Source organism: Trachemys scripta, chromosome 7, assembly GCF_013100865.1.
Source record: "Trachemys scripta elegans isolate TJP31775 chromosome 7, CAS_Tse_1.0, whole genome shotgun sequence".
Classification (NCBI taxonomy): domain Eukaryota; kingdom Metazoa; phylum Chordata; order Testudines; family Emydidae; genus Trachemys; species Trachemys scripta.
In genome coordinates, this window is record NC_048304.1 from 22,592,185 (window position 1) to 22,615,005 (window position 22,821).

At 44.5% G+C, this 22,821-nt stretch overlaps 1 protein-coding gene across 3 annotated transcripts in view; it reads right to left on the bottom strand.

Annotated features, from left to right (window-relative positions):
* Window positions 1-22,821, bottom strand: part of MGLL (monoglyceride lipase) — an 89,500-nt gene that overhangs the window by 13,279 nt on the left and 53,400 nt on the right. For all 3 annotated transcript variants that reach the window (XM_034775865.1, XM_034775864.1, XM_034775867.1), the window contains 3 exons: window positions 9,667-9,803; window positions 7,460-7,570; window positions 646-735 (listed from right to left, as the gene is read on the bottom strand). In XM_034775865.1, coding sequence (XP_034631756.1) covers window positions 646-735; window positions 7,460-7,570; window positions 9,667-9,803 — 338 coding nt within the window. The remainder of the gene's footprint in view (window positions 1-645; window positions 736-7,459; window positions 7,571-9,666; window positions 9,804-22,821) is intronic.

Genomic DNA, 22,821 nt, shown 5'->3' on the forward strand with positions numbered 1-22,821 from the left:
GGAGAAGGGGTGTTGTTTTTCCACACAGCAGCCTGGTCCCACAAGCCTTGTCTAGACTGGCAAAAATGGGGGCCTACAATTCACAATGGTAGAAGCTCTAATTAGTTAGTTACAGTGGTTAAACGATGGGGCAGGGACCATCTTTGTACAGCACCTAGCACCATGGGGTCCTGCTCTATGACTGGAGTTCCTAGCCACTATCTCAGTACTATACAAATAATAGTAAGTGTAGATGAGACTCAAGCGTCTTTGCTACTGTATTTGTGTGAAAAGCAGATTTAGACAACATGGTCTTCAAAGTATCTGAGCCCTGCCTAAACTACAGCTTCTATCACTGCTGCCCCATTGGAGCTGCACTTGGTGGTGAATTATGGGTCCCATTTTTTTTGCCATAGTGACTATCACACAGCCCAGATCTTAGATCTCCTTCTCAGAACAGGACATGGATGCAAAGTGCACTGAACTGGTGACTGAATGGTTCCAGACTGGACTAGTCAGCTTATGAGCCAAATTTTCTGTGTAAATGGGCACAGATATTGACTGTAAGGGCATTTCACCCATTTCCACCAGCAGAGAATTTGGCTCGAGGTGTTTACACCATTACAGAGGGCCAGCAGTGACTTAAAATGATATTAACATCCTCACCTCCTTTTTGTTCCGGGAAACCACATTTGGATCTATAGCTCCAAGCGTCAGATTTGGTAGAACAAAGTTGAGCACTTTAGCTGCAAAAACCTGTGGGAAACAAATGAAATGAATTAACTGGGCAGCAAGGAGAAGAAATATGTGAGCCAAAGTCTTAGCTAGCATAAACTGGCATAACATAGCACCACTGAAGTCAATAGAGTGTCCCGATTTGACACAAGCTAGGGAGCTGGCCCTATAGTTACAAAACTGTCACAAAACCAAAGAATTTGGATATCCATCGGCATCAATTACAAGAATGGGCACAATACTATGAAATATTCACAACTGCCCTGACACTACTCTCTGCATTTCTTCCCCTTGCAAATGAGAGATCACGTCAATGTGGGAAAGGCCTGGCTTAAGACCCTGCTAAGAGCCATTGTTTTATGGAGCTGGCGGTATCGCTGTTGCTGCTGCCCCTTCCTACCATCGCTCAGTTCTGATTTCGGGCTGCAGCACTTAAGTGATATTCTGTGCAGTTTACAGTACTTGCCTAGGCTGGACTCTCTTTGCTAAGCACATTCTCCAGGGAGTCTGCAAATAAACAACAGTAAAATGTGTATGCATTGACTAAGGAAATCTATTGCTCGCTTGTCTCCTGGGAATCAAACACAAAAGCGTTCAGCAGCCTGAGCTTGAAAGCACTAGCATGAGAAAGGATATCCTTTATTTCAGTAACATTCCTCAATCCCCGCGCCCAATGCAAGATTCTTCTCTGATCTTTGATAACTGTCTTCTAATTAAGTGGTCACCGCGTAGAAAAGATGACAATGTGTAATTGGCCTTTGTACTGTCTTACTGTATCCACAGATACTACCTGCAAGATTAATTTGTAATCTGCATACGCTGCTTGTGTTTGAAAGCATAGACTGTAATCCATTACATAGGATTGTCTGATACTCTTGTATCAAAGATACTATGCAAAGGAAAATTACCAGGCTGAAATTAGAGTTCTCCAAGAGTAGGAAGCAGTGAAGGCTCATAGGAAATATCAAGGAAACCCCATTCCTAGGGGGATATGTAAATCATGTAACTTTCACCTTGTACTCTGAATACCCCATTGGTACTCCAACCCCATGAGCCAAATTCATCTTCATTGAGGTCAATGAAGTTGCACCAGGAATGAATTTGTCACCATGGGTATAAATACAAGCTCATAACTTCAGATAAGATTCCTACCTAGGGATGGAGCGAATTTCCTCTGGCCTTCTTTAATTTAAGAATCATTGTTATTTGCTCTGTGTGTGTGTGTATTTATTTATGCCCTCATGATGGGAGTCTTGCAAAGAGAGAGTAAATCTGAATTTTCCCACATGTGAGCACATGCTACTCTAATGAGGCTCACTTTTTGTTGTCATGGCTCCACACACTTGTGGTTACCTAATCTTTAGAACATAAGAACGGCCATACTGGGTCAGACCAAAGGTCCATCTAGCCCAGTATCCTGTCTTCCAAAAGTGCCCAATGCCAGGTGCCCCAGAAGGAATGAACAGAACAGTTAATCATCAAGTGATCCCTCCCCTGTTGCTCATGCCCAGCTTCTGGCAAACAGAGGCTAGGGACACCATCCCTGCCCACACTGGCTAATAGCCATTGATGGACCTATCCTCCATGAATTTATCCAGTTCTTTTTTGAATCCTGTTACAGTCTTGATCTTCACAACATCCTCTGGCAAGGAGTACCACAGGTTGACTGTGCATTGTGTGAAAAAATACTTCCTTTTGTTAGTCTTAAACCTGCTGTCTATTAATTTCATTTGGTGGCTCCTAGTTCTTGTGTTATGAGAAGGAGTTAATAACACTGCTTTATTTACTTTCTCTACACCAGTCATGATTTTACAGACCTCTATCATATCTTGCCTTAGTAATCTCTTTTCCAAGCTGAAAAGTCCCAGTCTTATTAATCTCCCCTCATATGGTAACCGTTCCAGACCCCTAATCATTTTTGTTGCCCTTTTCTGAACTTTTTCCAATTCTAATACTGTATATCTTTTTTGAGATGGGGCGACCACATCTGCATGCAATATTCAAGATGTGGGCGTACAATGGTTTTATATAGAGGCAATATGATATTTTCTGTCTTATTATCTATCCCTTTCTTAATGATTCCCAACATTCTGTTCGCTTTTTTGACTGTCGCTGCACATTGAGTGGATGTTTTCAGAGAACTATCCACAATTATTCCAAGATCTCTTTCTTGAGTGGTAACAGCTAATTTAGGCCCTATCATTTTATATGTATAGTTGGGATTATGTTTTCCACTGTGCACTACTTTCCATTTAGGAACACTGAATTTCATCTGCCATTTTGTTGCCCAGTCACACAGTTTTGATTCTTTTGTAGCTCTTCACAGCCTGCCTAAGACTTAACTACCTTGAGTAGTTTTGTATCATCTGCAAATTTTGCCACCTCACTGTTTACCCCTTTTCCCAGATCATTTATGAATATGTTAAATAGGACTGGGCCCAGTACAGATCCCTGGGGCAAACCACTATTTACCTCTCTCTATTCTGAAAACTGACCATTTATTCCTACTCTTTGTTTCCTATCTTTTAACCAGTTACCAATCCATGAGAGAACCTTCCTTCTTATCCCATGACTGTTTACTTTGCTTAAAAGCCTTTGGTGAAGGACCTTGTCAAAGGCTTTCTGAAAATCTAAATGCACTATATCCACTGGATTTCCCCTTGTCCACATGCTTGTTGACCCCCTCAAAGAATTCTAGTAGATTGGTGAGACATGATTTCCAAAACCATGTTGACTATTCCCCAACAAATTATGTTCATCTATGTGTCTGAAAATTTTGTTCTTTACTATAGTTTCAACCAGTTTGCCTGGTATTGAAGTCAGGCTTACCGGCCTGTAATTACTGGGGTTACCTCTTGAGCCCTTTTTAAAAATTGGCGTCACATTAGCTATCCTCCACTCATTTGGTACAGAAGCTGATTTAAATGATAGGTTACAGACTACAGTTAGTAGTCCTGTAATTTCACATTTGAGTTCCTTCAGAACTCTTGGGTGAATACTATCTGGTCCTGGTGACTTATTACTGTTTTGTTTATCAGTTTGTTCCAAAAGCTCCTCTAATGACACCTCAATCTGGGACAGTTCCTCAGATTTGTCACCTAACAAGAATGGCTCAGGTTTGGGAATCTCCTTTACATCCTCAACCATGAAGACTGATGCAAAGAATTAATTTAATTTCTCTGCAATGACCTTATTGTCCTTGAATGCTCCTTTATCATCTCGATCGTCCAGTAGCCCCACTGGTTGTTTAGCAGGCTTCCTGCTTCTGATGTACTATTTTGCTATTACTTTTTGAGTCTTTGGCTAGCTGTTCTTCAAATTCTTTTTTGGCCTTCCTAATTATATTTTTACACTTCATTTGCCAGAGTTTATGCTCCTTTCTATTTTCCTCACTAGCATTTAACTTCCACTTTTTAAAGGATATTTTTTTGCCTCTCACTGCTTCTTTTACGTTGTTGTTTAGCCACAGTGGCTCTTTTTTGGTTCTCTGATGATGTTTTTTATTTGGGGTATACATTTAAGTTGAGCCTCTATTATAGTGTCTTTAAAAAGTTTCCATGCAGCTTGCTGGGATTTTACTTTTGGTGCTGTACCTTTTAATTTCTGTGTAATTAACCTCCACATTTTTGTGTAGTTCCCATTTCTGAAATTAAATGCTACGGTGTTGGGCCGCTGTTGTGTTTTCCCTGCCAGAGGGATGTTAAATTTTATTATATTATGGTCACTATTACCAAGCGGTCCAGCTATATTCACCTCTTGGACCTGATCCTGTGCTCCACTTAGGACTAAAACAAGAATTGCCTCTCCTCTTGTGGGTTCCAGGACTAGCTGCTCCAAGGGTATGTCTACACTACCCACCGGATCAGTGGGTAGTGATCGATTTATCGGGGATCGATGTATCGCGTCTCATCTAGGCGCGATACATCGATCCCTGAACGCACTCCCCGTCGACTCCGGAACTCCATCAGGGCGAGAGGCGGAAGCGGAGTCGACGGGGGAGCGGCAGCCGTCGATCCCGCGCCACGAGGACGCGAAGTAAGTCAATCTAAGTCAATCTAAGATACGTCGACTTCAGCTACGCTATTCTCGTAGCTGAAGTTGCGTATCTTAGATCGATTTCTCCCCCCCCCCCGCCTCCAGGGTAGACCAGGCCCAAGAAGCAGTGATTTAAGGTGTCAAGAAACTTTATCTCTGCATCCCGTCCTGAGGATGGTACATGCTCTGGACATGTTCTCAAAGCTTTCACACATTTCTGGAACTCTCGCCAACTTGATTCAATAGCAACAAACCAGCACAGAACTAGAATGGGCCTGGTTCTGATCTCACATACCTCCAGTTTTACACTGGTGCAGCTCCCTGACTTTAGTGGAGTTACTCATTTACAACTGCATGAGAGAAGAATCAGGCTGTGTGTGAATGTACGTTTGTGCATGTGCACACACACACATCCTCTGTGTGCGCATATACACAAATATTACTCATGTACAGATATAACTAATCTTAGGGTCAAAATGACTGACTGACAGTGATAAGGAGGTACTCGGACACCGTCCTCATAAGGAATTTCAGATATATGTGAAAAGCCACATTACCCTTGTAAATTTAGTGCAGGGGGCATCAGTCAATACAGCTTATAGCTCAACAATTCTAAGAGCCAAGGTCATTGCCACTGGAAAAATAATCTTTCATGTTATAAACCTGAGCTTCTAGGGTCAAAAGGTTCCAATGTGGCATCATTGATTTTGTGAGGGCCATGGTGATGGTCTATAACACAATGGGCTTTTAATTAAAAATACTGTGTTGTTAAACACCCTAGCTACATTTGATAGCTGAAGATTTTATCTCCCAACGGGTTTGAAGCAGCAGGTGATGCAATATGGATTATTTAGGGAGTAGTTGGCAGGCCAGACTCAATAAAATGGAGAAGACGGTAATCAGGCAGTTTTGGTCTGGGACAAAAGAGAAGTGAACAGTACATCCATTCAGGCATGGCAAACCATTCAATCTTACCCTTCTCCACCCCAGTCTGTAAGAGAGAGATCCCAGATTGAGATGGAAAAAAGTGTTTTGAGTCTGAGGGCTTGCTACACACCAGTCCGTATGGGTTTTTAACTAGAAGTGTGATTTAAAACCAATTTCGTTAACCTGGTTGCAAAAGGCTTTGCGGGAATGCCTAAACCAATATATACGTGTCTTATATTGATTTATCTTAAATTGATTAGGAACAGGTTTAAATTAAACTGAAACAAACCACTCTTAAGCCAAAATAAGAGTATCTACACAGGTTTTTACCCCAGTTCAACTACATCATGTTTAAAACAGATTTAGTTAAAGTTAAGCAAACCAGTGAAATTTTATTGTGTGAAAATAAGGCCTGAGTGATCAGAGAAGTTGTAAGTTTATTGGGACCAGCTGACATCCAGCCACAAAGAAAAGTGAATGGCCCTGGTCAGTAAAGGCCAAGTGGAATGGAGAATTGTAACACAGGTCATACAAATTAGAGATGGAAAAATCTCATTGGGTCCCATCTAATCCTCTCCTGGGAGGCCAGTGCGGGATTGTTTCTTACAGAACATTTTCTAGGGGTTTATTCCACCCAGGTATAAATGTTTCAAGCAATGCAGCCTCCTTCGGACGCAAACAGATTCCAGGGCTTACTAGGGACATGCTTTCTATTATTCATCTTACATTTCTCTTTCCATACTTCTACATGATTCTCCCTGGTTCCATCTCCTCGTGCCACCAGAAATAATCCCTTGCCTTCTTGCTGTTTACATCCTGCACATGCTTGGAAACACAGGGCCAAATTCTGGCTGCTCTTACCTAGGTGAGCAAGAAGGGAGGAAAGTGCACTTGTGCAACGAGTAGCCGGGTGCTTTCATTCTCTGTGTGAGGGAGTCAGAGAGCACACGGGGATAACACAGGCTGCATTTTTTTAAAGTGCATAGTGGCTGCCACTCCTGCATGTGCTCCCCCAACACCCCTTGAGCTGTTCTGCCTGACTCTGTCCTCCACAGCCAGAATGACTCCAGGTGCTGTCCCGGGTGCAATACTGTTCTGTTCCCCTCTTCTAACATGCTAGTGGCTGGTTAAGCTCTGTTCTACGGCAGCAGTGTCTGGGGGATCTGGGCCCCTCTTATGTTCCCTCTGATCATTATTTACCTAGGCCACGTCAAACTCTTCTTGCCACAAGAGGATGAGCGTGATGGCCCTTGCTCTGTCACCAGGGAGCAGGTTCGGGCACTACAAGTAATAACAGCTCAAGGGGCTATAAGCACCACTGTTAAAGCTACTGACTTTCAGCCGCTCCTGAGGAGAAGAGCAGACAAATTACCTGATTGTTTTTCTTTGTTTCCATCTAGAGTTTTAGAGCCTTACTGTGCAAGGCGCTGTGTGTCCTATGGGGAGCCCAGAGCCCTCCTTTCTCGCTGACTTCATTGGGTGCTGAGGGTACACAGTGCCTGGCAGGATTGGGCCTCCAGTCATTTGCCTTTGCAAACTCTGTTCTCATCACAGACTCTCCTCCCGCTCCAGCGCAGGAAGAATTTAACCATCTAGATTTTTAAATCACTTTTCCCTTTTCCAATTTGACTAATCAAAAAAACAACTTTCTGAACCAGAGGCCACAATTCATTCTCCTTTGTGAATAAGTAGCATTTGCTTAGAAACAGGGGCTGATGGAGGAAGAAAGTGATGGCCGTGTGTGTGTGTGTGTGTGTGTGTATTTTACATCCATTGCTATTACCTTGATAGGCGTCGCTACCTCTGGGCTTGCTACAACTAAAGGAGAAATTAACACCAGGCCTGAAAACTCGTTTGGTCTCTCGCAGGCAGTTAGGATGGAGATGGCTCCTCCCTGCAATACAAAAGTGAGAGGCAGCCTGAGCACTAATACAGATGATCATACTTTGCTATTTGTACAGCATGGTGATGTGCCGGGCACTTTACTGGCAGGTACAAAATAAGGTTCTCTGCTCCAGGGAGCTTCTAATTAGCTGGACACTTTGTGCAAGCAAAAGATGGAATAACTAGAAGCAAAGGGGTAGATTTGGTTGTTTTTTTTGGTGGGGGGCAGCTTTTGGAGAGTGGAGGTAGGATATTTTTTTGAGCTAGGCTTCAGTACTGCAAACCCTTATGCATGTGCTTAACTATATGCACATGAGCAGTCCCAGGAATTTACTGGATTATTCATGTGCATAAAATTTGCAGGTTCAGGGCCTGAACAAGCCTCTGTGGGGAGGACTAAAAATTAAAGGTCTCTTGGAAGTAATATAAATTTCACATGAGACATGAAGGAAGAGAAGTGGGGACTTGGGGGACTGGAGCAGAGAGGGGGCTGCATGACAGAAGGGGTGGAGATGAGCAGGAATGGGACACAAAGATAGCGAAAAAGCAGGCAGTAGTTTTACCCAGTATTTCCGAGTTATACTGGTATCCATGGGTAACAAAGTATTGTCACCTGGGAATGGAAACCATAGAAGTTTGGATAATTACTGTAGGCCCCAAATTATCCTCTTGCAAATGTCTCTTTCCTCATTTCCCCCCCCACCCCTCCCCCGAGCAAACAGTTACAGAGTTCTACAATCAACAACCTACTCATGGGCTGCAAGTTAAACAGAGGCGCATTCCCATGTAGTTTCAAGCCAAGTGTTGGCAGGATTGCAGAAACTGTGTGAGAATTGTAGGAACTGGGGTGCTTGGCTCGCTTGCTCAGTAAAGATCACAGAGGATTAGTTGTTAAGGAAAATGCTTGGTGAACTTACATGCTACTGAAGAACCACTGGCTTGTTTAAATGGAGCAGCAGCAAAAAGAATCTCAATGACCTTATTTGGCTTGGTACTTGGAAATTAGCTCCTTGTTACAGAGGCTTAGAGCACAGTGAACTCTTAAAAGCATGCCATGTGCTTTAGATCAGAATTCTTGTTTATTGGAACATGGGGTTAAATCCTGAAGTGCTTATTCATTTTTTGTACGCAGGGACAATCACTGTGACACCAATAGGAATATTGCCTGACTGAATCCACGGGATTTGGCCTGTGGTGTCAGAATCCCATTTAAAATCTGCTCACAAAACCAATCCTTCTTTTGTTTTTCATCCCTAATCCTTGAAACACTGTCCAGTACAGTTGTGTAACTGAATGAGGCTACAGTGTGTCGCCATGTTTTATTCCCACTCCACTCACAAGGCCACAGAGTGTATTACCTCCTGGTTACCGGTTCAAATACAAGCCTGGTTGTTGGTGAATGAAAGAAGTTACCATCTGCCAGTTGTTCAGTGCCCCCCCATGAGGAATGTAGGAACTCAGTCCGGTTCCTAGTGGGCTGGTAGGGATGTGCATCATGAATTAGCCTATTGTTGCAAATGGCACTAATTAGCATCCTGATCTCAACAGAAAGGCCAAGGACTGAATGGGTCACAGAGACTGAAGTTCTCTCTAGGGGTGAGGCAGTGAGGGGAAGCTTGTACAGTAGAACCTTAGTGTTATGAAACCTCAGGAACGGAGGTGGTTCATAACTCTGAAATATTCATAATGCTGAACAAAATGTGTTGGTTGTTTTTTCAAAAGTTTACAACTAAACATTGACTTAATACAGCTTTGAAACTTTACTCTGTGGAAGAAAAATGCTACTGTTAACCATCTTAATTTAAACGAATCAAGCACAGAAACAAACTTTCCCTTTATTTTTTAAATAGTTTACATTTAATACAGTACTGTACTAGGGAGCTTTTTTGTCTCTACTGCTGGCTGATTGCGTATTTCCGGTTCCAAATGAGGTGTGTGGTTGACAGGTCATTTCGTAACTCTGGTATTTGTAATTCTGAGGTTCTTCTGTTTCTTAATTTGCTTTTCTTATAGTAGGTTGTGTGATTCCCATCCTCCAGAATGGGATCCATAATGCTGTGGCAGATGTAATGATGACTATTAAGGTGTACGGTGTAGCATGCTTACCATGGAATGCCCCAGAATGAAAACTGGGATGTCTGGGTGATCCTTCTTCATGAGTTCAATGTGCTGCAAGCTGTCTCTGATGAAAACATGGAAATCTGACACGACCATGCGGTCACCTTCGCTCTGCCCGTGGCCAACTGTATGGGGGAAAGGAAAACATTGCTTCTACATCACGCAGAACAATATTAACATTTTACTTGGCACCTAGATACTCCAGATATGGGTGGATCAGAAATGCGGCAGACAGGTAAGTAGGTGAGCAACGTTCTAGTTCCCACACACACTGCGTATTGCATAAATCCGGTCCCACCCTGCTTCCTTCCCCAATACCTCATAATGGATAACTTCAATGTCCTGTAGAAATACGCAGTACAACACACAGGACAGAAAAGCAAGCTTATGGCTGCCTAGGTCTTGTCTAAGAGCGTTGTTAATTCTTCACGTACGCATTGGCTCCCCATCACTAGAGATAGGCCTGACTAAGAGAGTTCAGATCTAGTCTCTGACTACTCTCAAGTTCAGGGGCTGTTCAGTTCTGGGTGTTTGGATTGGCCTATTATAGAGACAGAAGGCAGATGCCAAGTTCAGAGTTTGATCCTGATCCAAAGTTGCCCAGAATTTGTGGACGTTAAGATGCAGCCACTCAGATGCCATGGTGAGGGGTGCAGTATATACACATAGAGAGACAGATAATTTTAGATATTAGATTAAACCAGTGGTTCTCAAACGTCATTGCACTGTGATCAACTTCTGACAACAAAAATTACTACGTGACCCCAGTCCCTTGTGTTACGCTAGATTCTAGAGTCTAGAATCAGGGCTGGCATTAGGGGGCGGTAAGCAGGGCAATTTCCTGGGGCCGCATACCACAAGGGGCAACACGAAGCTAAGTTGATTGGGCTTCGGCTTCAGCCCCGGGCAGCACGGAGTCTAATGATGGCCCTGGAGGCCCATTAAAACGAACTTGTGACCCACTTTGGGGTCGCGACCCACAGTTTGAGAACTGCTGGATTAGACTATTATAGGCATAGCAGGTCTCCTGCAAAATTCAGACTTGTGTACAAACTTTCCCAAATTCTGGGGCTCTTGGGACTCTGGTCTTTGATTTTGCCACGTCTGTTCCAGAAACAGTTTTTATATTTGGAGAGACCTGCCTTGTCCTCTCCTTCTTCTGTTTGGGGGCAATGGGTTAGTGCACTAGCCTTCATCGATGGAGAGCTGAGTTCAAATGTCAGCTTACTGTAGGGCCACAAGCGTGGGGAGGGTAAACAAGGCTCTCCTACTAAACAAGTGGTAACACAAACCCCCAGCCTCCCACCCTGACAGTCTATTTATGCTACACACAGCATTTGTCTTGTTTTTGATCAATTTTTAGTCTCCTCTGCCTTTTTTTCCTCTTTGAAGTACACTAGTTACTATGGAAACAATGGTATCTTTAGTAGGGGAGGGATTAGTGACATCCATAAGCACTGTACAAAGTCCATTTATTAGCATGCCAAGGTTAGAAACGTATACCACACATTGTGGAAACAACAGCGTATATATGATGATTATCATAACCACACACATTGTGTGATATATATAATGAATATAATTATTTTTTCCCAAAAAAGAACCTTGCTGTTTCTGTTCAATATAGTTTGTCATTTAAGGAGATTTGGGGGAAATAAAAATTACTGGTTCCATGTTACAGGCTGGCCATGTCTGCTTCTAACACCCACCCTCTTCGCAGGTGTTGCTCCTGCTGGGAAATGCTAAGTGGGCCCTTCTGACTCAGTGATGCAGGTGTCTCTTACCTCCCCTGGATGTTAGGGAGATGGAGAGGAGGTTCTCTAGAAAGAGAGGATCTAAGGTGTGGGCTGAGCAAGCCAGAAGGAGGAATCCTGGGAGTAGCCAAGTCTAGGGAAAAGGTGTGAGCAATACTTTATATGATCTTATTAATTTCTGTGTTTGAAATCAAATACCAGGCAGAGGGCGAGTTTGGCTTCCACACAGTGTGTGGACTGTGTTTGTAGAGCAGGCTGGGAAAGGCACTTGCTCACATTCCATATTCTTTCTTAAAAACATCAGTTTAAAATAAATCTCATCACTAACTCTATACATGGCTTCATTTCCACAAAAGATTAAATTCTGCATTTACTTTAATATTTATTGGTCATTTAAAGCTGTTTTCAGTCCACTGATGTATGGAAGATACTTTGGGAGAAATATGCTAAAAGCTTGCTACTGTCTCTACAAATGGCACAGTGATGTACTGTACCATGTCATTTGTAATATACTAGCATGTTGCCAACACGTGGGCTGATCCTGCAAATGCACTATTGATTTTAGTGCTTATTGCCCTGGTCTCAGAGTCAGGAAAGCACTTAAGTGGGTACTGTAGCCCCACTGACTTCATTGGCATTACTAAGAGTACTAAGAGTTGAATTTCTTGAATTGCTTGGTGGCTTTTGAAGGCTCAGACCCTCAGAGGGTCCCCTCTTTACTATGTGTAGTTAATTTTTTTTTCTCTTATGATAGATCCTGCCATGAATAGCGTACAATCTTCTATTCTGTGTTTGGAAAGTTCCTTGCACATGGTGCATGCTACCACACTTAGGCCAGGTGTACACTAGAAATTTTTGCCATTATAGTAATGTTGGTTTGGAGTGTGACTTATTTTTTTTAATGACATTTCCATACTGGCAAAAGTCCTAGTGTAGATGCTGTTATGCCAGCTTAAAAATGCTTTTGTTGATTCTAATGGGATGTACATACCCCAGTGATACAAGAAGAATTCAGTGGAGCCAGAGAGCAGTTAGTGCACTCAGTTACACCTAAAGGATGGGTCAGGCCAATTAAAGATTAGGCCCAGCTGTAGCAGAGTGGGGGTGCTTGAATTAGTCCCATCTGAGAGGAGCCATGGTCACTAATAAAGGAAGGCCTTCAGGGCAGTAGAAGGGAATCAGGAGGCTGAGGGACAGAGTAGGCCTTGAGATCCTGTCTCAAGAAGGGAGCTTTGGCAAAGGGTTGAGAGAGATACTGGGAAGCCACGGGGGTGACGTGAGCTCCTGTGGTGAGCCTTGACAAAAGAACAAGACTCCAGAGGTTGAATTTCAGGAGGAAAGAGAGAGGTGCACAGAGGGCCTTGGGAGAAGCAGACAGGAGCCAGGTCTCCACGGCAAAAGCCCTGGCAGGCACTGTTCAGGTCAGGAGTTGCAAAGAACTGTGCAGAGCCTGGGGAGGGGTGAAGGTTTGTGGATGAGTGAGCCCAGGTCGGGGCTGGGGAAAAAGACCTAGAGACAGGCTGAGGAAGGCAGCAAGGAGTCTGAAGCAGCAGATGTTCACTGTTTGCTACAGGGTCCTTGGAGAGGAACCCAGAGGATAAGGAGGGCCTGGGTTTCCCTACCAGCTGTGAGGAAGGTGGCATGTAAGCCCTGATATAAGGGGTGTGAGGACCACAGAGCCCAAAGTCAGGCTGAAGAGCGACTGGCATAAGATCACTGGACTATTGTTTTGTAGGACTCTGTTACCCGGGAAGGGCTGGGACTAAAAGTCAACTGGCTGGGGATCTGGCGAGTCACAAAACAAAGCCCACCACAGCAGAGCCAGATTGGTTGTCTGCAGAGGGCTCTACAGTAGGAGAGCCTGCTATGGCGTGCCCAGCCACAAGGGGGGGTATGCCAACCAGTGAGTCACTCTTACATTGGTATAGTATATTTCACTCAGGGAACTGGCATAAGCTATACTAAGAAAAGCACTATTTTGGTATAAGCTGTGTCTATGCTCAGAGAGTCACAGGTCTAGATATATTGGTATAGCCATCCTGGCAAACCTTTTCTGGCATAGACCTGGTCTAAGGCCTGGTCTATACTTAAAAACTAGATTGATCTAGCTATGTCGCTCAGGAGTGTAAAAAACTTTGTGCGCTGAGTGCAGTCCTTAGGTTGACCGATTCCCCTGGCGTAGATGCAGTTGACAGAAGAATGATTGATTTAATCAACCTAGCTGCTGCCTCTCGGAGAGATGGATTAACCACATCAACAGAAAACCCCTTCCATTGATGTAGGAAGTGTCTATGCTACAGCGGCAAGCTATGGTATTGTAGCTGTGCTGCTATAACGCTGCAGTGTAGACGTGCCCTAACTGACCACTGCTCATTATGGAGAGATTTTTCAGCTACACAAATGGCAGTTAGATGTCTAGGGCTCACTGACTTTCAGAGGAAGTTAGACACCCCACTGCCATTTGTGCCTCTGAGAATCTTCGCCTCTACATACACATCTAGTGGCATGCATGGCATTTTGTTTAATGGTGCATATAAAGTCGCAACACATTGCACTGAAATGGTACCTTTAAATCCAAAGACGTCTCGGCACTTCACAAATGTTAAGGAATGAACTCTCATAACACCTCTGAGGGGAACCCGAGCCAGGTCAGTATTTCCAGTTTTACAGATAGGAAAAGGCATAGGGAGATTCAATGAATTCTGCAAGCTGGCACAGTGATTTAATGGCAGAGTTAAGAATAGAACCCATCAGTCCTGATTCCCTTCCCCCTGTTTTCACCCATTAGACAAGCATTCCTCTCTCAGATCTCATAAAACAACCGATTAGGGGGATTTCCCCCTGCCTGTGACAGGAGTGATGCATGTGTAATAAAGGGAGAACAGACTCCCCCTTCCCCTGTTAATATATTTTTATTTTTGGCATTGATACTATAATTGGCGATCCAGCAGTGTTAATGAGAGAGTATGTGTAGATTACACTAAGACATTCTTTTCCCCCCTTCATTTTATTTTAACAGAGCAGTCACTGCACTTTTATCTTTTCCTCCCTGAGAAACCAAACCTGCTCTGAACGGTAATGAGTCCATTAAAAGTTAGAATCTCCCAACTGACAACTGCTCAGGGCAGGGAGCTGAGACCTTCTGAGCTAAATGAAAGGAGGTGGCACAACCAAACATCAATACAGTAAAGACTGCTGATATTTTTCCTTCAAATTTTACAGACTTCGGAAGAGTTTGTGAGAGAGTAAAGGGGCCAAATGCATCCCTGATGAAACCCCAATATCTGCAATGGGGTTACACAAGGGATGAATCTGGCCTAATGGTTCTAAAAAGCCAGTTTCACAAAAGTCAGTGCAGAAAAAAGCTACATCTGTGAAACGTCTGGAGGATGAAACTAAGCAAGTGATGCTCAAAAGCGAGGAGCACAATAGTGGGTCACAGAAACGCCACAAGCTCCAAAGCTCTGTGATTTGGACAGCTTGTCTTTGAGGCGAGAAATACCAAAATACACGATCCACTAAGCCACCTTGCTCAGAACTTTTGTCTAATGTACAGAGACAGACAGCCATTTTAATGACAAGCCTTTCAAGACGCTTAGCTGAAGGGGCTGATAATGGAAGAGACGTAATCACCACACAAATTCTATAACACGGGCTTGATTTTCCAAATTATGCCTACACAATTGTGTGTCTAATTTGCCTACTCAACCACTACTATTGCATATGCAAATAGCCAGAGAGATGACAATGCAATGGCTGTAACTAAGTGCACAAACTCAGTGTACAGCTGCATGCATGTTGTGTATTTTTAAAATAAATCAGGCCACTATTCTTTTTTTAAATTGTTATTTCTAAAATGAGAGGGTCTAATCCTGCCTTCTTTACTCCAGCAAAAGCACCCGTGCAAAATGTTGTGGTGTTTTGCCTGAGTAAGGACTGAAGGAGGATTGCAGGATTTGGCCCACTGACATTAGAAAAGGAAAATAAGCATTAGGCCATTTTATCCTCCCCCATGGCCAGAGCAGGACTGTTCCCTAACCTAGTCTGTTCAGATTATAATGATACCTTAGAGTCCAAAACCAAAACAGCAAGAGGAGTGGGTGACAAACTCAACCATGTCTGAATGGGGCCTTGGGCACATGAGTTTCAGCCAAGAATCATAGCCATGGAGTTTAAGGCCAGAAGGGACCACCAGGTCATCTACTCCAACATCTTGAATATCACAGGCTACCAGCACCTGCACACTAAACCTAACAACCGGAGCCATAACTAGGCATTTTGGTGCCTGGGGCAAGCAAGCATATTTGCATCCCCTACCGTTTTTTTCTGCCCCCTCAGCTTTGTGCCCCGCTCGCCCCATCCTGGTTACAGCCCTGCCAACAACCAAAATTAGACCAAAGTATTACAGCTTTCAGGAGCCTAAACTATTATGTGGCTCCTTCATTGTTACACATCTTTGCAGAAGGGGAACTGCTGACTAGCCTTGCTGGAAGGTGGGGGTGGGGGGATGGAAGAGGGAGCATTTGGGGGTATGGAGAGAGAGAAAGAGAGCTACCACCATATAAGCAAGGATTTGCTAAAATATTCATCCTGCCTGTATTGTTTGCGCAGTTCTGCTTGCTCCTACATCCTACAAGTGCCTTGCCTGCTTTGACCCCCAGCTCCCTGATACGATTTTTCATAGAATCGTAGAATATCAGGGTTGGAAGGGACCTCAGGAGGTCATCTAGTCCAACCCCCTGCTCAAAGCAGGACCAATCCCCAGACAGATTTTTACCCAGTTCCCTAAATGGCCCCCTCAAGGATTGAACTCACAACCCTGGGTTTAATGGAGTCTTGCTCTTGAAAAAAGACTGCAAGGTGAAGTCAGCAAAACCCTTCAAGCTGCTATGAGTTCACGCTCTTTAGGAGACTTGACACATTGGCAAGTTTGCCGAGGTGCTAAGCAAAAATGCACAGTGTAACTTTACACACTTTAATCAGGGTGAATGGTGCATCAATGGCTATTAGCCTGGATGGGCAGGGATTGTGTTCTTAGCCTCTGTTTGCCAGTAGCTGGGAATCAGGGCCGGCTCTAGGGTTTTTGCTGCCCCAAGCAAAAAAAAATGTTTGGCTGCCCCTCTGGGGTCCCCCCCCCTGCACTCCCGTGCTGCCCCCAGCCCTGGGTTCTCCCACCCACACCCACTGCCGCCCCAGCGTTGGGCACTCCCCTTTCCACCCTACCCCCTGGTGCCCCTGCCCTGGGCTCTCCCCCACAACCTGCACCCTTCTGCCGCCGCAGTCCTGGGTCACTGGTAACTCGCTCCCAGGGCGGGTCATTCAGCAGGAATTTTGGATGTGCACAGAACACAGACAGGATTGGTTCCCATATGGTTACAGAACTGCAGTAAAGTGGAACAATTTTCAGCTTGTGTGATTGGAGGATCTCTGGATGCATATTATAAGACTGTCCTACATAAATGAGGAAAAGTTGAGGTGCCTTTATTATTCTTTTGTTCCATTCTTTCTTTCTATGGGGAATTTGCCAATGCAATATCACTGTCTTCCTTTTAAACAAATAAAACTAAAAAAAAAAAAAAAAAAAAAAGGCAATGGCAGTTGAAAATAGCAATTCCAGTCCTAAAAACCACTGGGAAGCATTTCTTGCTCAATTTTATCCTACTTTTTCTACAGCAAGTTACAGTGGATCAGTATATTTGATTTGGGAGAAATGAAGTAACAGCTGCCTGAATTGAGCTTGAGCACTCCTGAATTTTGAGGTGTTCAAATCTGGAAGGCAGGTGCTAGATTCCCGTTCTGAATATTAGCTAGATCTGGAAAGGAAATGTCAATTTCTGCTTCCAGGGCTCAGAAGTGGAAATCCTCCTAAGTGCCTGGTACTGTATCTAAATCTGCCCAGGTCCAGAGCCTCCCCTCCCTTACTTTTCATTTTAAATTCTAGTGGGATCCATGTACCTCCCTTGCTAGGCTTCAGATAGAGAGGGGCACTGTCCATTTAGTCCACTCAATTCCTTCTTTGGGGGCTGCAAGGTGAGGTCCAGTATCCCTAATCCAGTCTGGGAAAGTCTTCTGAAGGGAATATCTGAGGCAAAGCCTTCTACTCCTTGGGCACACTTGTTCCCCATTCACAGTGCCACCCCTTTCGACTCCTGGCAAGCTGCAGCATGGTTCAGCTACCTGACTCCCTACCCCGCTCTTTCCAGTTGATAGCTGCAAAGGGATTGCTGGGAAATGTAGTTCTTTCCCTGCTCCAGGGCTGGCTCTATAGGCAGGGAGCCAGGCAAGGAACTACAGCTCCCAGGGTCCTGTGGGTTCTTAGCTCCCATGCTGGATCCCCAGCTGCTCTCTGGCTCCACTTCTGCAGGGTTGTGAGAGGGGAGGAAGTGAGTTTAAAAAAAAAAAAAAAAGGGATGGCCCGAATGCTGTCCCCTGCAAATGTGCCGCCCCAAGCACCTGCTTGTTTTGCTGGTGCCTAGAGCCAGCCCTGCTGGGAATGAGTGACAAGGGATGGATCACTTGATGATTACCTGTTGTTCATTCCCTCTGGGGTACCTGGCATTGGCCACTGTCAGAAGACAGGATACTGGGCTAGATGGACCTTTGGTCTGACCCAGTATGGCCATTCTTATGTTCTGACACTTCTTGATGAGTAAGCTCAAGGAACTTGCACAGCCCTGCACTGCCACCACTGAAGGAACTAACCCATCACCCACAACGATATCCATGCTATGTGCTTAGGGTGACCAATTTTATAGGGACAGTCCTGATATTTGGGGCTTTGTCTTATATAGGCGCCAATTATCCCCCGTCCCCTGTCATGATTTTTCACACTTGCTTTCTGGGCACCCTATATGTGCTTCACCTGACGCTCCTGCTGGCGACAGCCTGGGGATAATTAACATATAGCATGATGCCTTCTCCTTGAAGTCAATGGGAGCTGCAGTTCTCAGCATGGCTGAAAAATCAGGCCTTTAAATACAGTAAATTAGATCAGCAGGACATTAGCCACAGTGGATATCATGGTAGCGTCTGCTTTTCGCCTCTCCCAGGTCCTAGGGCCTCTGTCACATTATTTCACAGCTCACAGATGTATGTATTAAAGGGTTGGTGAAGACTGTTTAAACCTCATCAAGGTCAAGATGTGGAGAGTTTGCTGGAGAGACCAGGTCCTTTGAAAGGCTTTTTATAAAAGGTGCTAGCAGCTTTCATTTCAAACTTAGAGAGGAGTAAAGAGAACTAGGCAATGCGCTGGTGCTTTTTATAACCTGGTTTCTTCTCCACATCACAAAGTGATCTCTTCTTGGGGGAAGGAAGGCTCCAATCTCCCTGGAATCATGTAAATTATTGATGGAAAAATCCCACTAGGTCTTTCAGATCAGCTCCCTGTCCATGCAGGACAGGGGGTGAAAGTAATATTAAATTTTTACCGGTATGGGCGTCAGCTCTGGGCCCCCGGAAGGGGCAGGGCCTCGGGCGGAAGGGGCAGGGCTGGGGGTCAGCCTCCCCCAGCCAGCCCATCCGCACTGCCTGGCCCGTGCCGCCCGGGGTTCCGGTGGTGATTTAAAAGGGCCCAGGGCTCCGGCCGCTGCCGCAGTAGAGGTGGCCAGGAGCCCAAGGCCCTTTTAAATTGTCGGCCCCGGGTCAGCTGCCCCTTTTGCCCCCTTTGTCGGTGGCCCGGGAGGGGGCAAAAGGCAGCACTTTAACATCGTCTGGGTACGGGCCCGTACCAGCTTCTTACCGGTACGCCGTACTGGCCCGTACCAGCCCACTTTCCCCCCGATGCAGGATTGTTCTTTATCAAACGACTGTTAGGTTTCTCGTTAGTTTTAAATGTTTTTCATATGATGATGCTTCCACTATTTCCCTTGGGAGATTATTCCACAGTCCAAAAGATCCCACGATCATAATTTCATCCTATTCCTCTGTTATCTCCCTTAAGGCATTCCTATGTGCTACACTCCCTCGTTGGTGCTTAAACCCCTCAAATATTTGTAGACTTTCATCATCACTTTACATATTACTTACAAGCCATACATATTTATTTATTTTAATCCTTTCCTGTAAATCAAGCCTTCTAAGGCAAAGGCAGCAGCCTAACTCTGGTTTTTAGTGAATCGCGGTTCACAGCTTTATCTAGAACATTTCACTGCAGGAGGACTAAGTGGTCAGGGAAAATGCAGCGACAGATACTGATCTCAGTTGTGCTGGGGTAAATCCATTGATTTAGTGGAATCACTCCAGATTTGAAATGGTGTCAGTGAGATCAGAAGTTCTGGGCCTATTCTGCCCTTTATCCCTTCACTCCCAGTTTACCACTGAAAAACCATGAGACTGGGAAGCATGGGGTGAAAAACCTTCAGCCTAGAGAGGAGCTGAGATGCGGTGTTTGAATCTGGATCCAAAGTTCAGTGGAGGTCAGGTCTGGGAGTCTGGGTTACATCCATTTTTACTTAAGACAAAGGCTGTTTAGCGACCAGGGAGCAGGATATTATCACAGGGCTCCCTGATGGAGCTCTGTCCCGAAGGGTATGTCTACATAGGAGCTGGAAGGTGTAATTTCCAGCTTGAGGAGACATATCCATGCTAGCTCTGATTGAGCCAGTCTGCTAAAAATACAAGTGTAGTCATGGCAGTGTGAGTGATGGGATGGCCTCGCCACCGCAATATGTACCTAAGGTTTCACACAGGATCTTATGAGGGGTGGCTCCCCCATCTTGCTGATCATGCTGCTGCCGCTAAACTTTGATCCTGCTAGTGCGCTAAAAATAGAGCGAGTGCAGGTATATCTATTTGAGTTGGAAAGTACACCCCCACTGCCAGTGTAGACATCCCCCTGATCCAATAGGTTGTAAAATAAGGGGAAAGAATAAGAAGATACGTCTCTCCTTTTACTCATGTTCTTGGTCACAATTTCCCACTAGGCTTTCTCTAACCTCTAGGCTTATTGCTTCTACAGTTCAAAAGGGAAGCTATTAACAGATGAAGGAGGGAGGGAGAAGATCATAGTCTACCAGCCCAAGCAGTGCTTTGCCTGTAGCCAGAACTCAGCTCTCACTCTGAGCATAAATAAATATTAAATCCAAATGGCACTAAGAAAGAAGCTTGGATCCAGAGAATTTTTTTAAAGGTAGTTAAAGGTGAAAACTCTGTCAACACCCACATAGACAAGAGCATCTCCCATAAAGCAGAATCCACACATAAGGGATGCTTATTAATTATGCCACAAGGCCTTCAGCAAGGCAGAAATTAGATTCAATGCAGCAGTAGTGTGGCTGATTTAATAAGCTGGAGTGCAGCTGAGAAGCTCCTTTTCAATTCCCAATAGAGCCTTTTGGAGGCTAGAAAGGGCGGTTTTACTGCTTCAGAACTAGCTGGGCCGTAGCAGCAGGTACGTTACAGAGGACCCTGCCATCGCTCTCAGTGTAGTGCAAAGGAGGGTGTTTCATTAGAGCTCAAACCAAGTTCCAACTGTACGACTCATTAGTTACCCCACTGCCTCTCGGCTCAATAAGCCCATGCGGGAACCCAAAGAAACAGCAGGGAGACATTTTTCTTACAAAGTAATCTAGTGGATGAATATCCAAATCCTATGGGGGTAGGAGCACGTTATCCTTATTAGATCCCCCCCCCCCAACAAAAAGCCGGGTTAAAACCCAGTTAAAATTGCTGTCGCAGTTATCGGGTGTGCTGCCCCTTTGAGGCTCCCTTGAGCGCCCCCCGTCAGGGGACAGGCCTGGCTTCCTGCACCTCACTCTAGGTGGAACCACGTGGTCCAACCACTCTTAGACTGGATCTCTGCACAGCAGCCCTGTGTTTACCAACTGCATTTATCTGACAGGCCCAGGCACCCATAAGCTGTTTCCTCTGGGCACATGTGACAGCAGCTGATTAAATTGACTCTAAAAAACAGCCTCTCCAAAACAGAGCATTATTTATTCACCCAAGGTACATAGCACCCAGATAAAAGGGTAAAAACAAGGAAGGTCTAGATGCCTGGGTATTACCTACAGTCCTGCACCTTAATCTTGACCTTTCAAGCTTTTGAAGTTCTCCTCAGCCCAGATACCTCCATCTCTGGAATGAGTGAATCAGACTGCCCTTCTGCAGCTTCTGTCTTGTTCCCTCTGCCAGAGGCTCATCTCTAGCCACTCGGTCCCCCTTCCTCCCTAGGTCAGCATCTTTAAGGTTTAGGAGCCCCTTTGATCCTCCTTGGCTTTCAGCCTTGGGAGGAGTAAACTATGCTAGCCTGGTGGGAGCCAGGCAAAGGTGTTCCCCAATTAATAGCTTCCTCCGGGAACCCATTTGTTTCCTTATCTTTGCCATTGTTTCATTTCCTGTTTGCTTCCGCCTTAACAGCCTCCTTGAACTTAACTCCTGGCAGTCAGACAGGCTAATACCAAACAGAAACTGAATTACCGACAATTATGAAAAAAATACACATAGCATCAACACAGCCATCAAAAAGCTATGAAATCACTGGTAAAGTCCTCACCCATCTCTTGCAACCTACACCCATTATTTTTCTCTTCTCTACTTTACCTTGCCCACATCCATCTACTCCCAAAACATGGCCTCTCTTTCCACCTCCACAACAAACATGTGACTTTCAACTCCGACCAGGTGGAGTGGCTAGAAATTGAGGTGTTCTGGTTTTTCAGTGTTGAACTGGTTTTGTACTGAAGCTGATGGTTAGTGTGTAGATTTTTAGCTGATGGTTATGCTGAAGTGAGTCATGCTGGATAACTGTCAATAGCAGTGGAAATAGTTTGCATAAGTGTTTGTTAGTTTTGGAAGTCATAGGAGTTGAATTATTTAGGTAATGGAATTATGAAGAAGTAGGGTATTTTTAGTATCTGATGTCTGTATTTAGATGATCTGTACTTCGATTTAAAGCTTGTCAGGGCATCGGTTGTCTTTTGTGTGTGTGCAGCACCTAGTATGGTGGAGACCTGGACTCTGACTGGGGCCCTTAGGTGCCACAGCAATACAACTAATAAATAATTATGACATGATCAGATTTAAGGCTGCACATTTTGTGTGGAGGCAGGAGGAGGCACGCAGGTAGTGAATGTGGGTGAGAAAATGAAAAGACAAAATCATAAATGTAGGTTGCAAGGGCTGTGTGAGGACTTGGTGTTTTCCTATTTTTTTAAGGTTTATGTGGAAACATACCAAATGTACTAGTAAACATTTGAAATTACATCAGAACAGAGCAGAACCCACTATTTAAAAATGAATCAAGTAGATACTTTTTATTGACTGAGCAAAGTTCATTAATTAAACATAAAGCTCCTGATGCTGTTTTCATCATTTGTTTAACAAGTCACATACCTCATCTGCCATTCAGACACAAACAACTAAAGCAGCAGGAACAAACATCAAAGCAGGA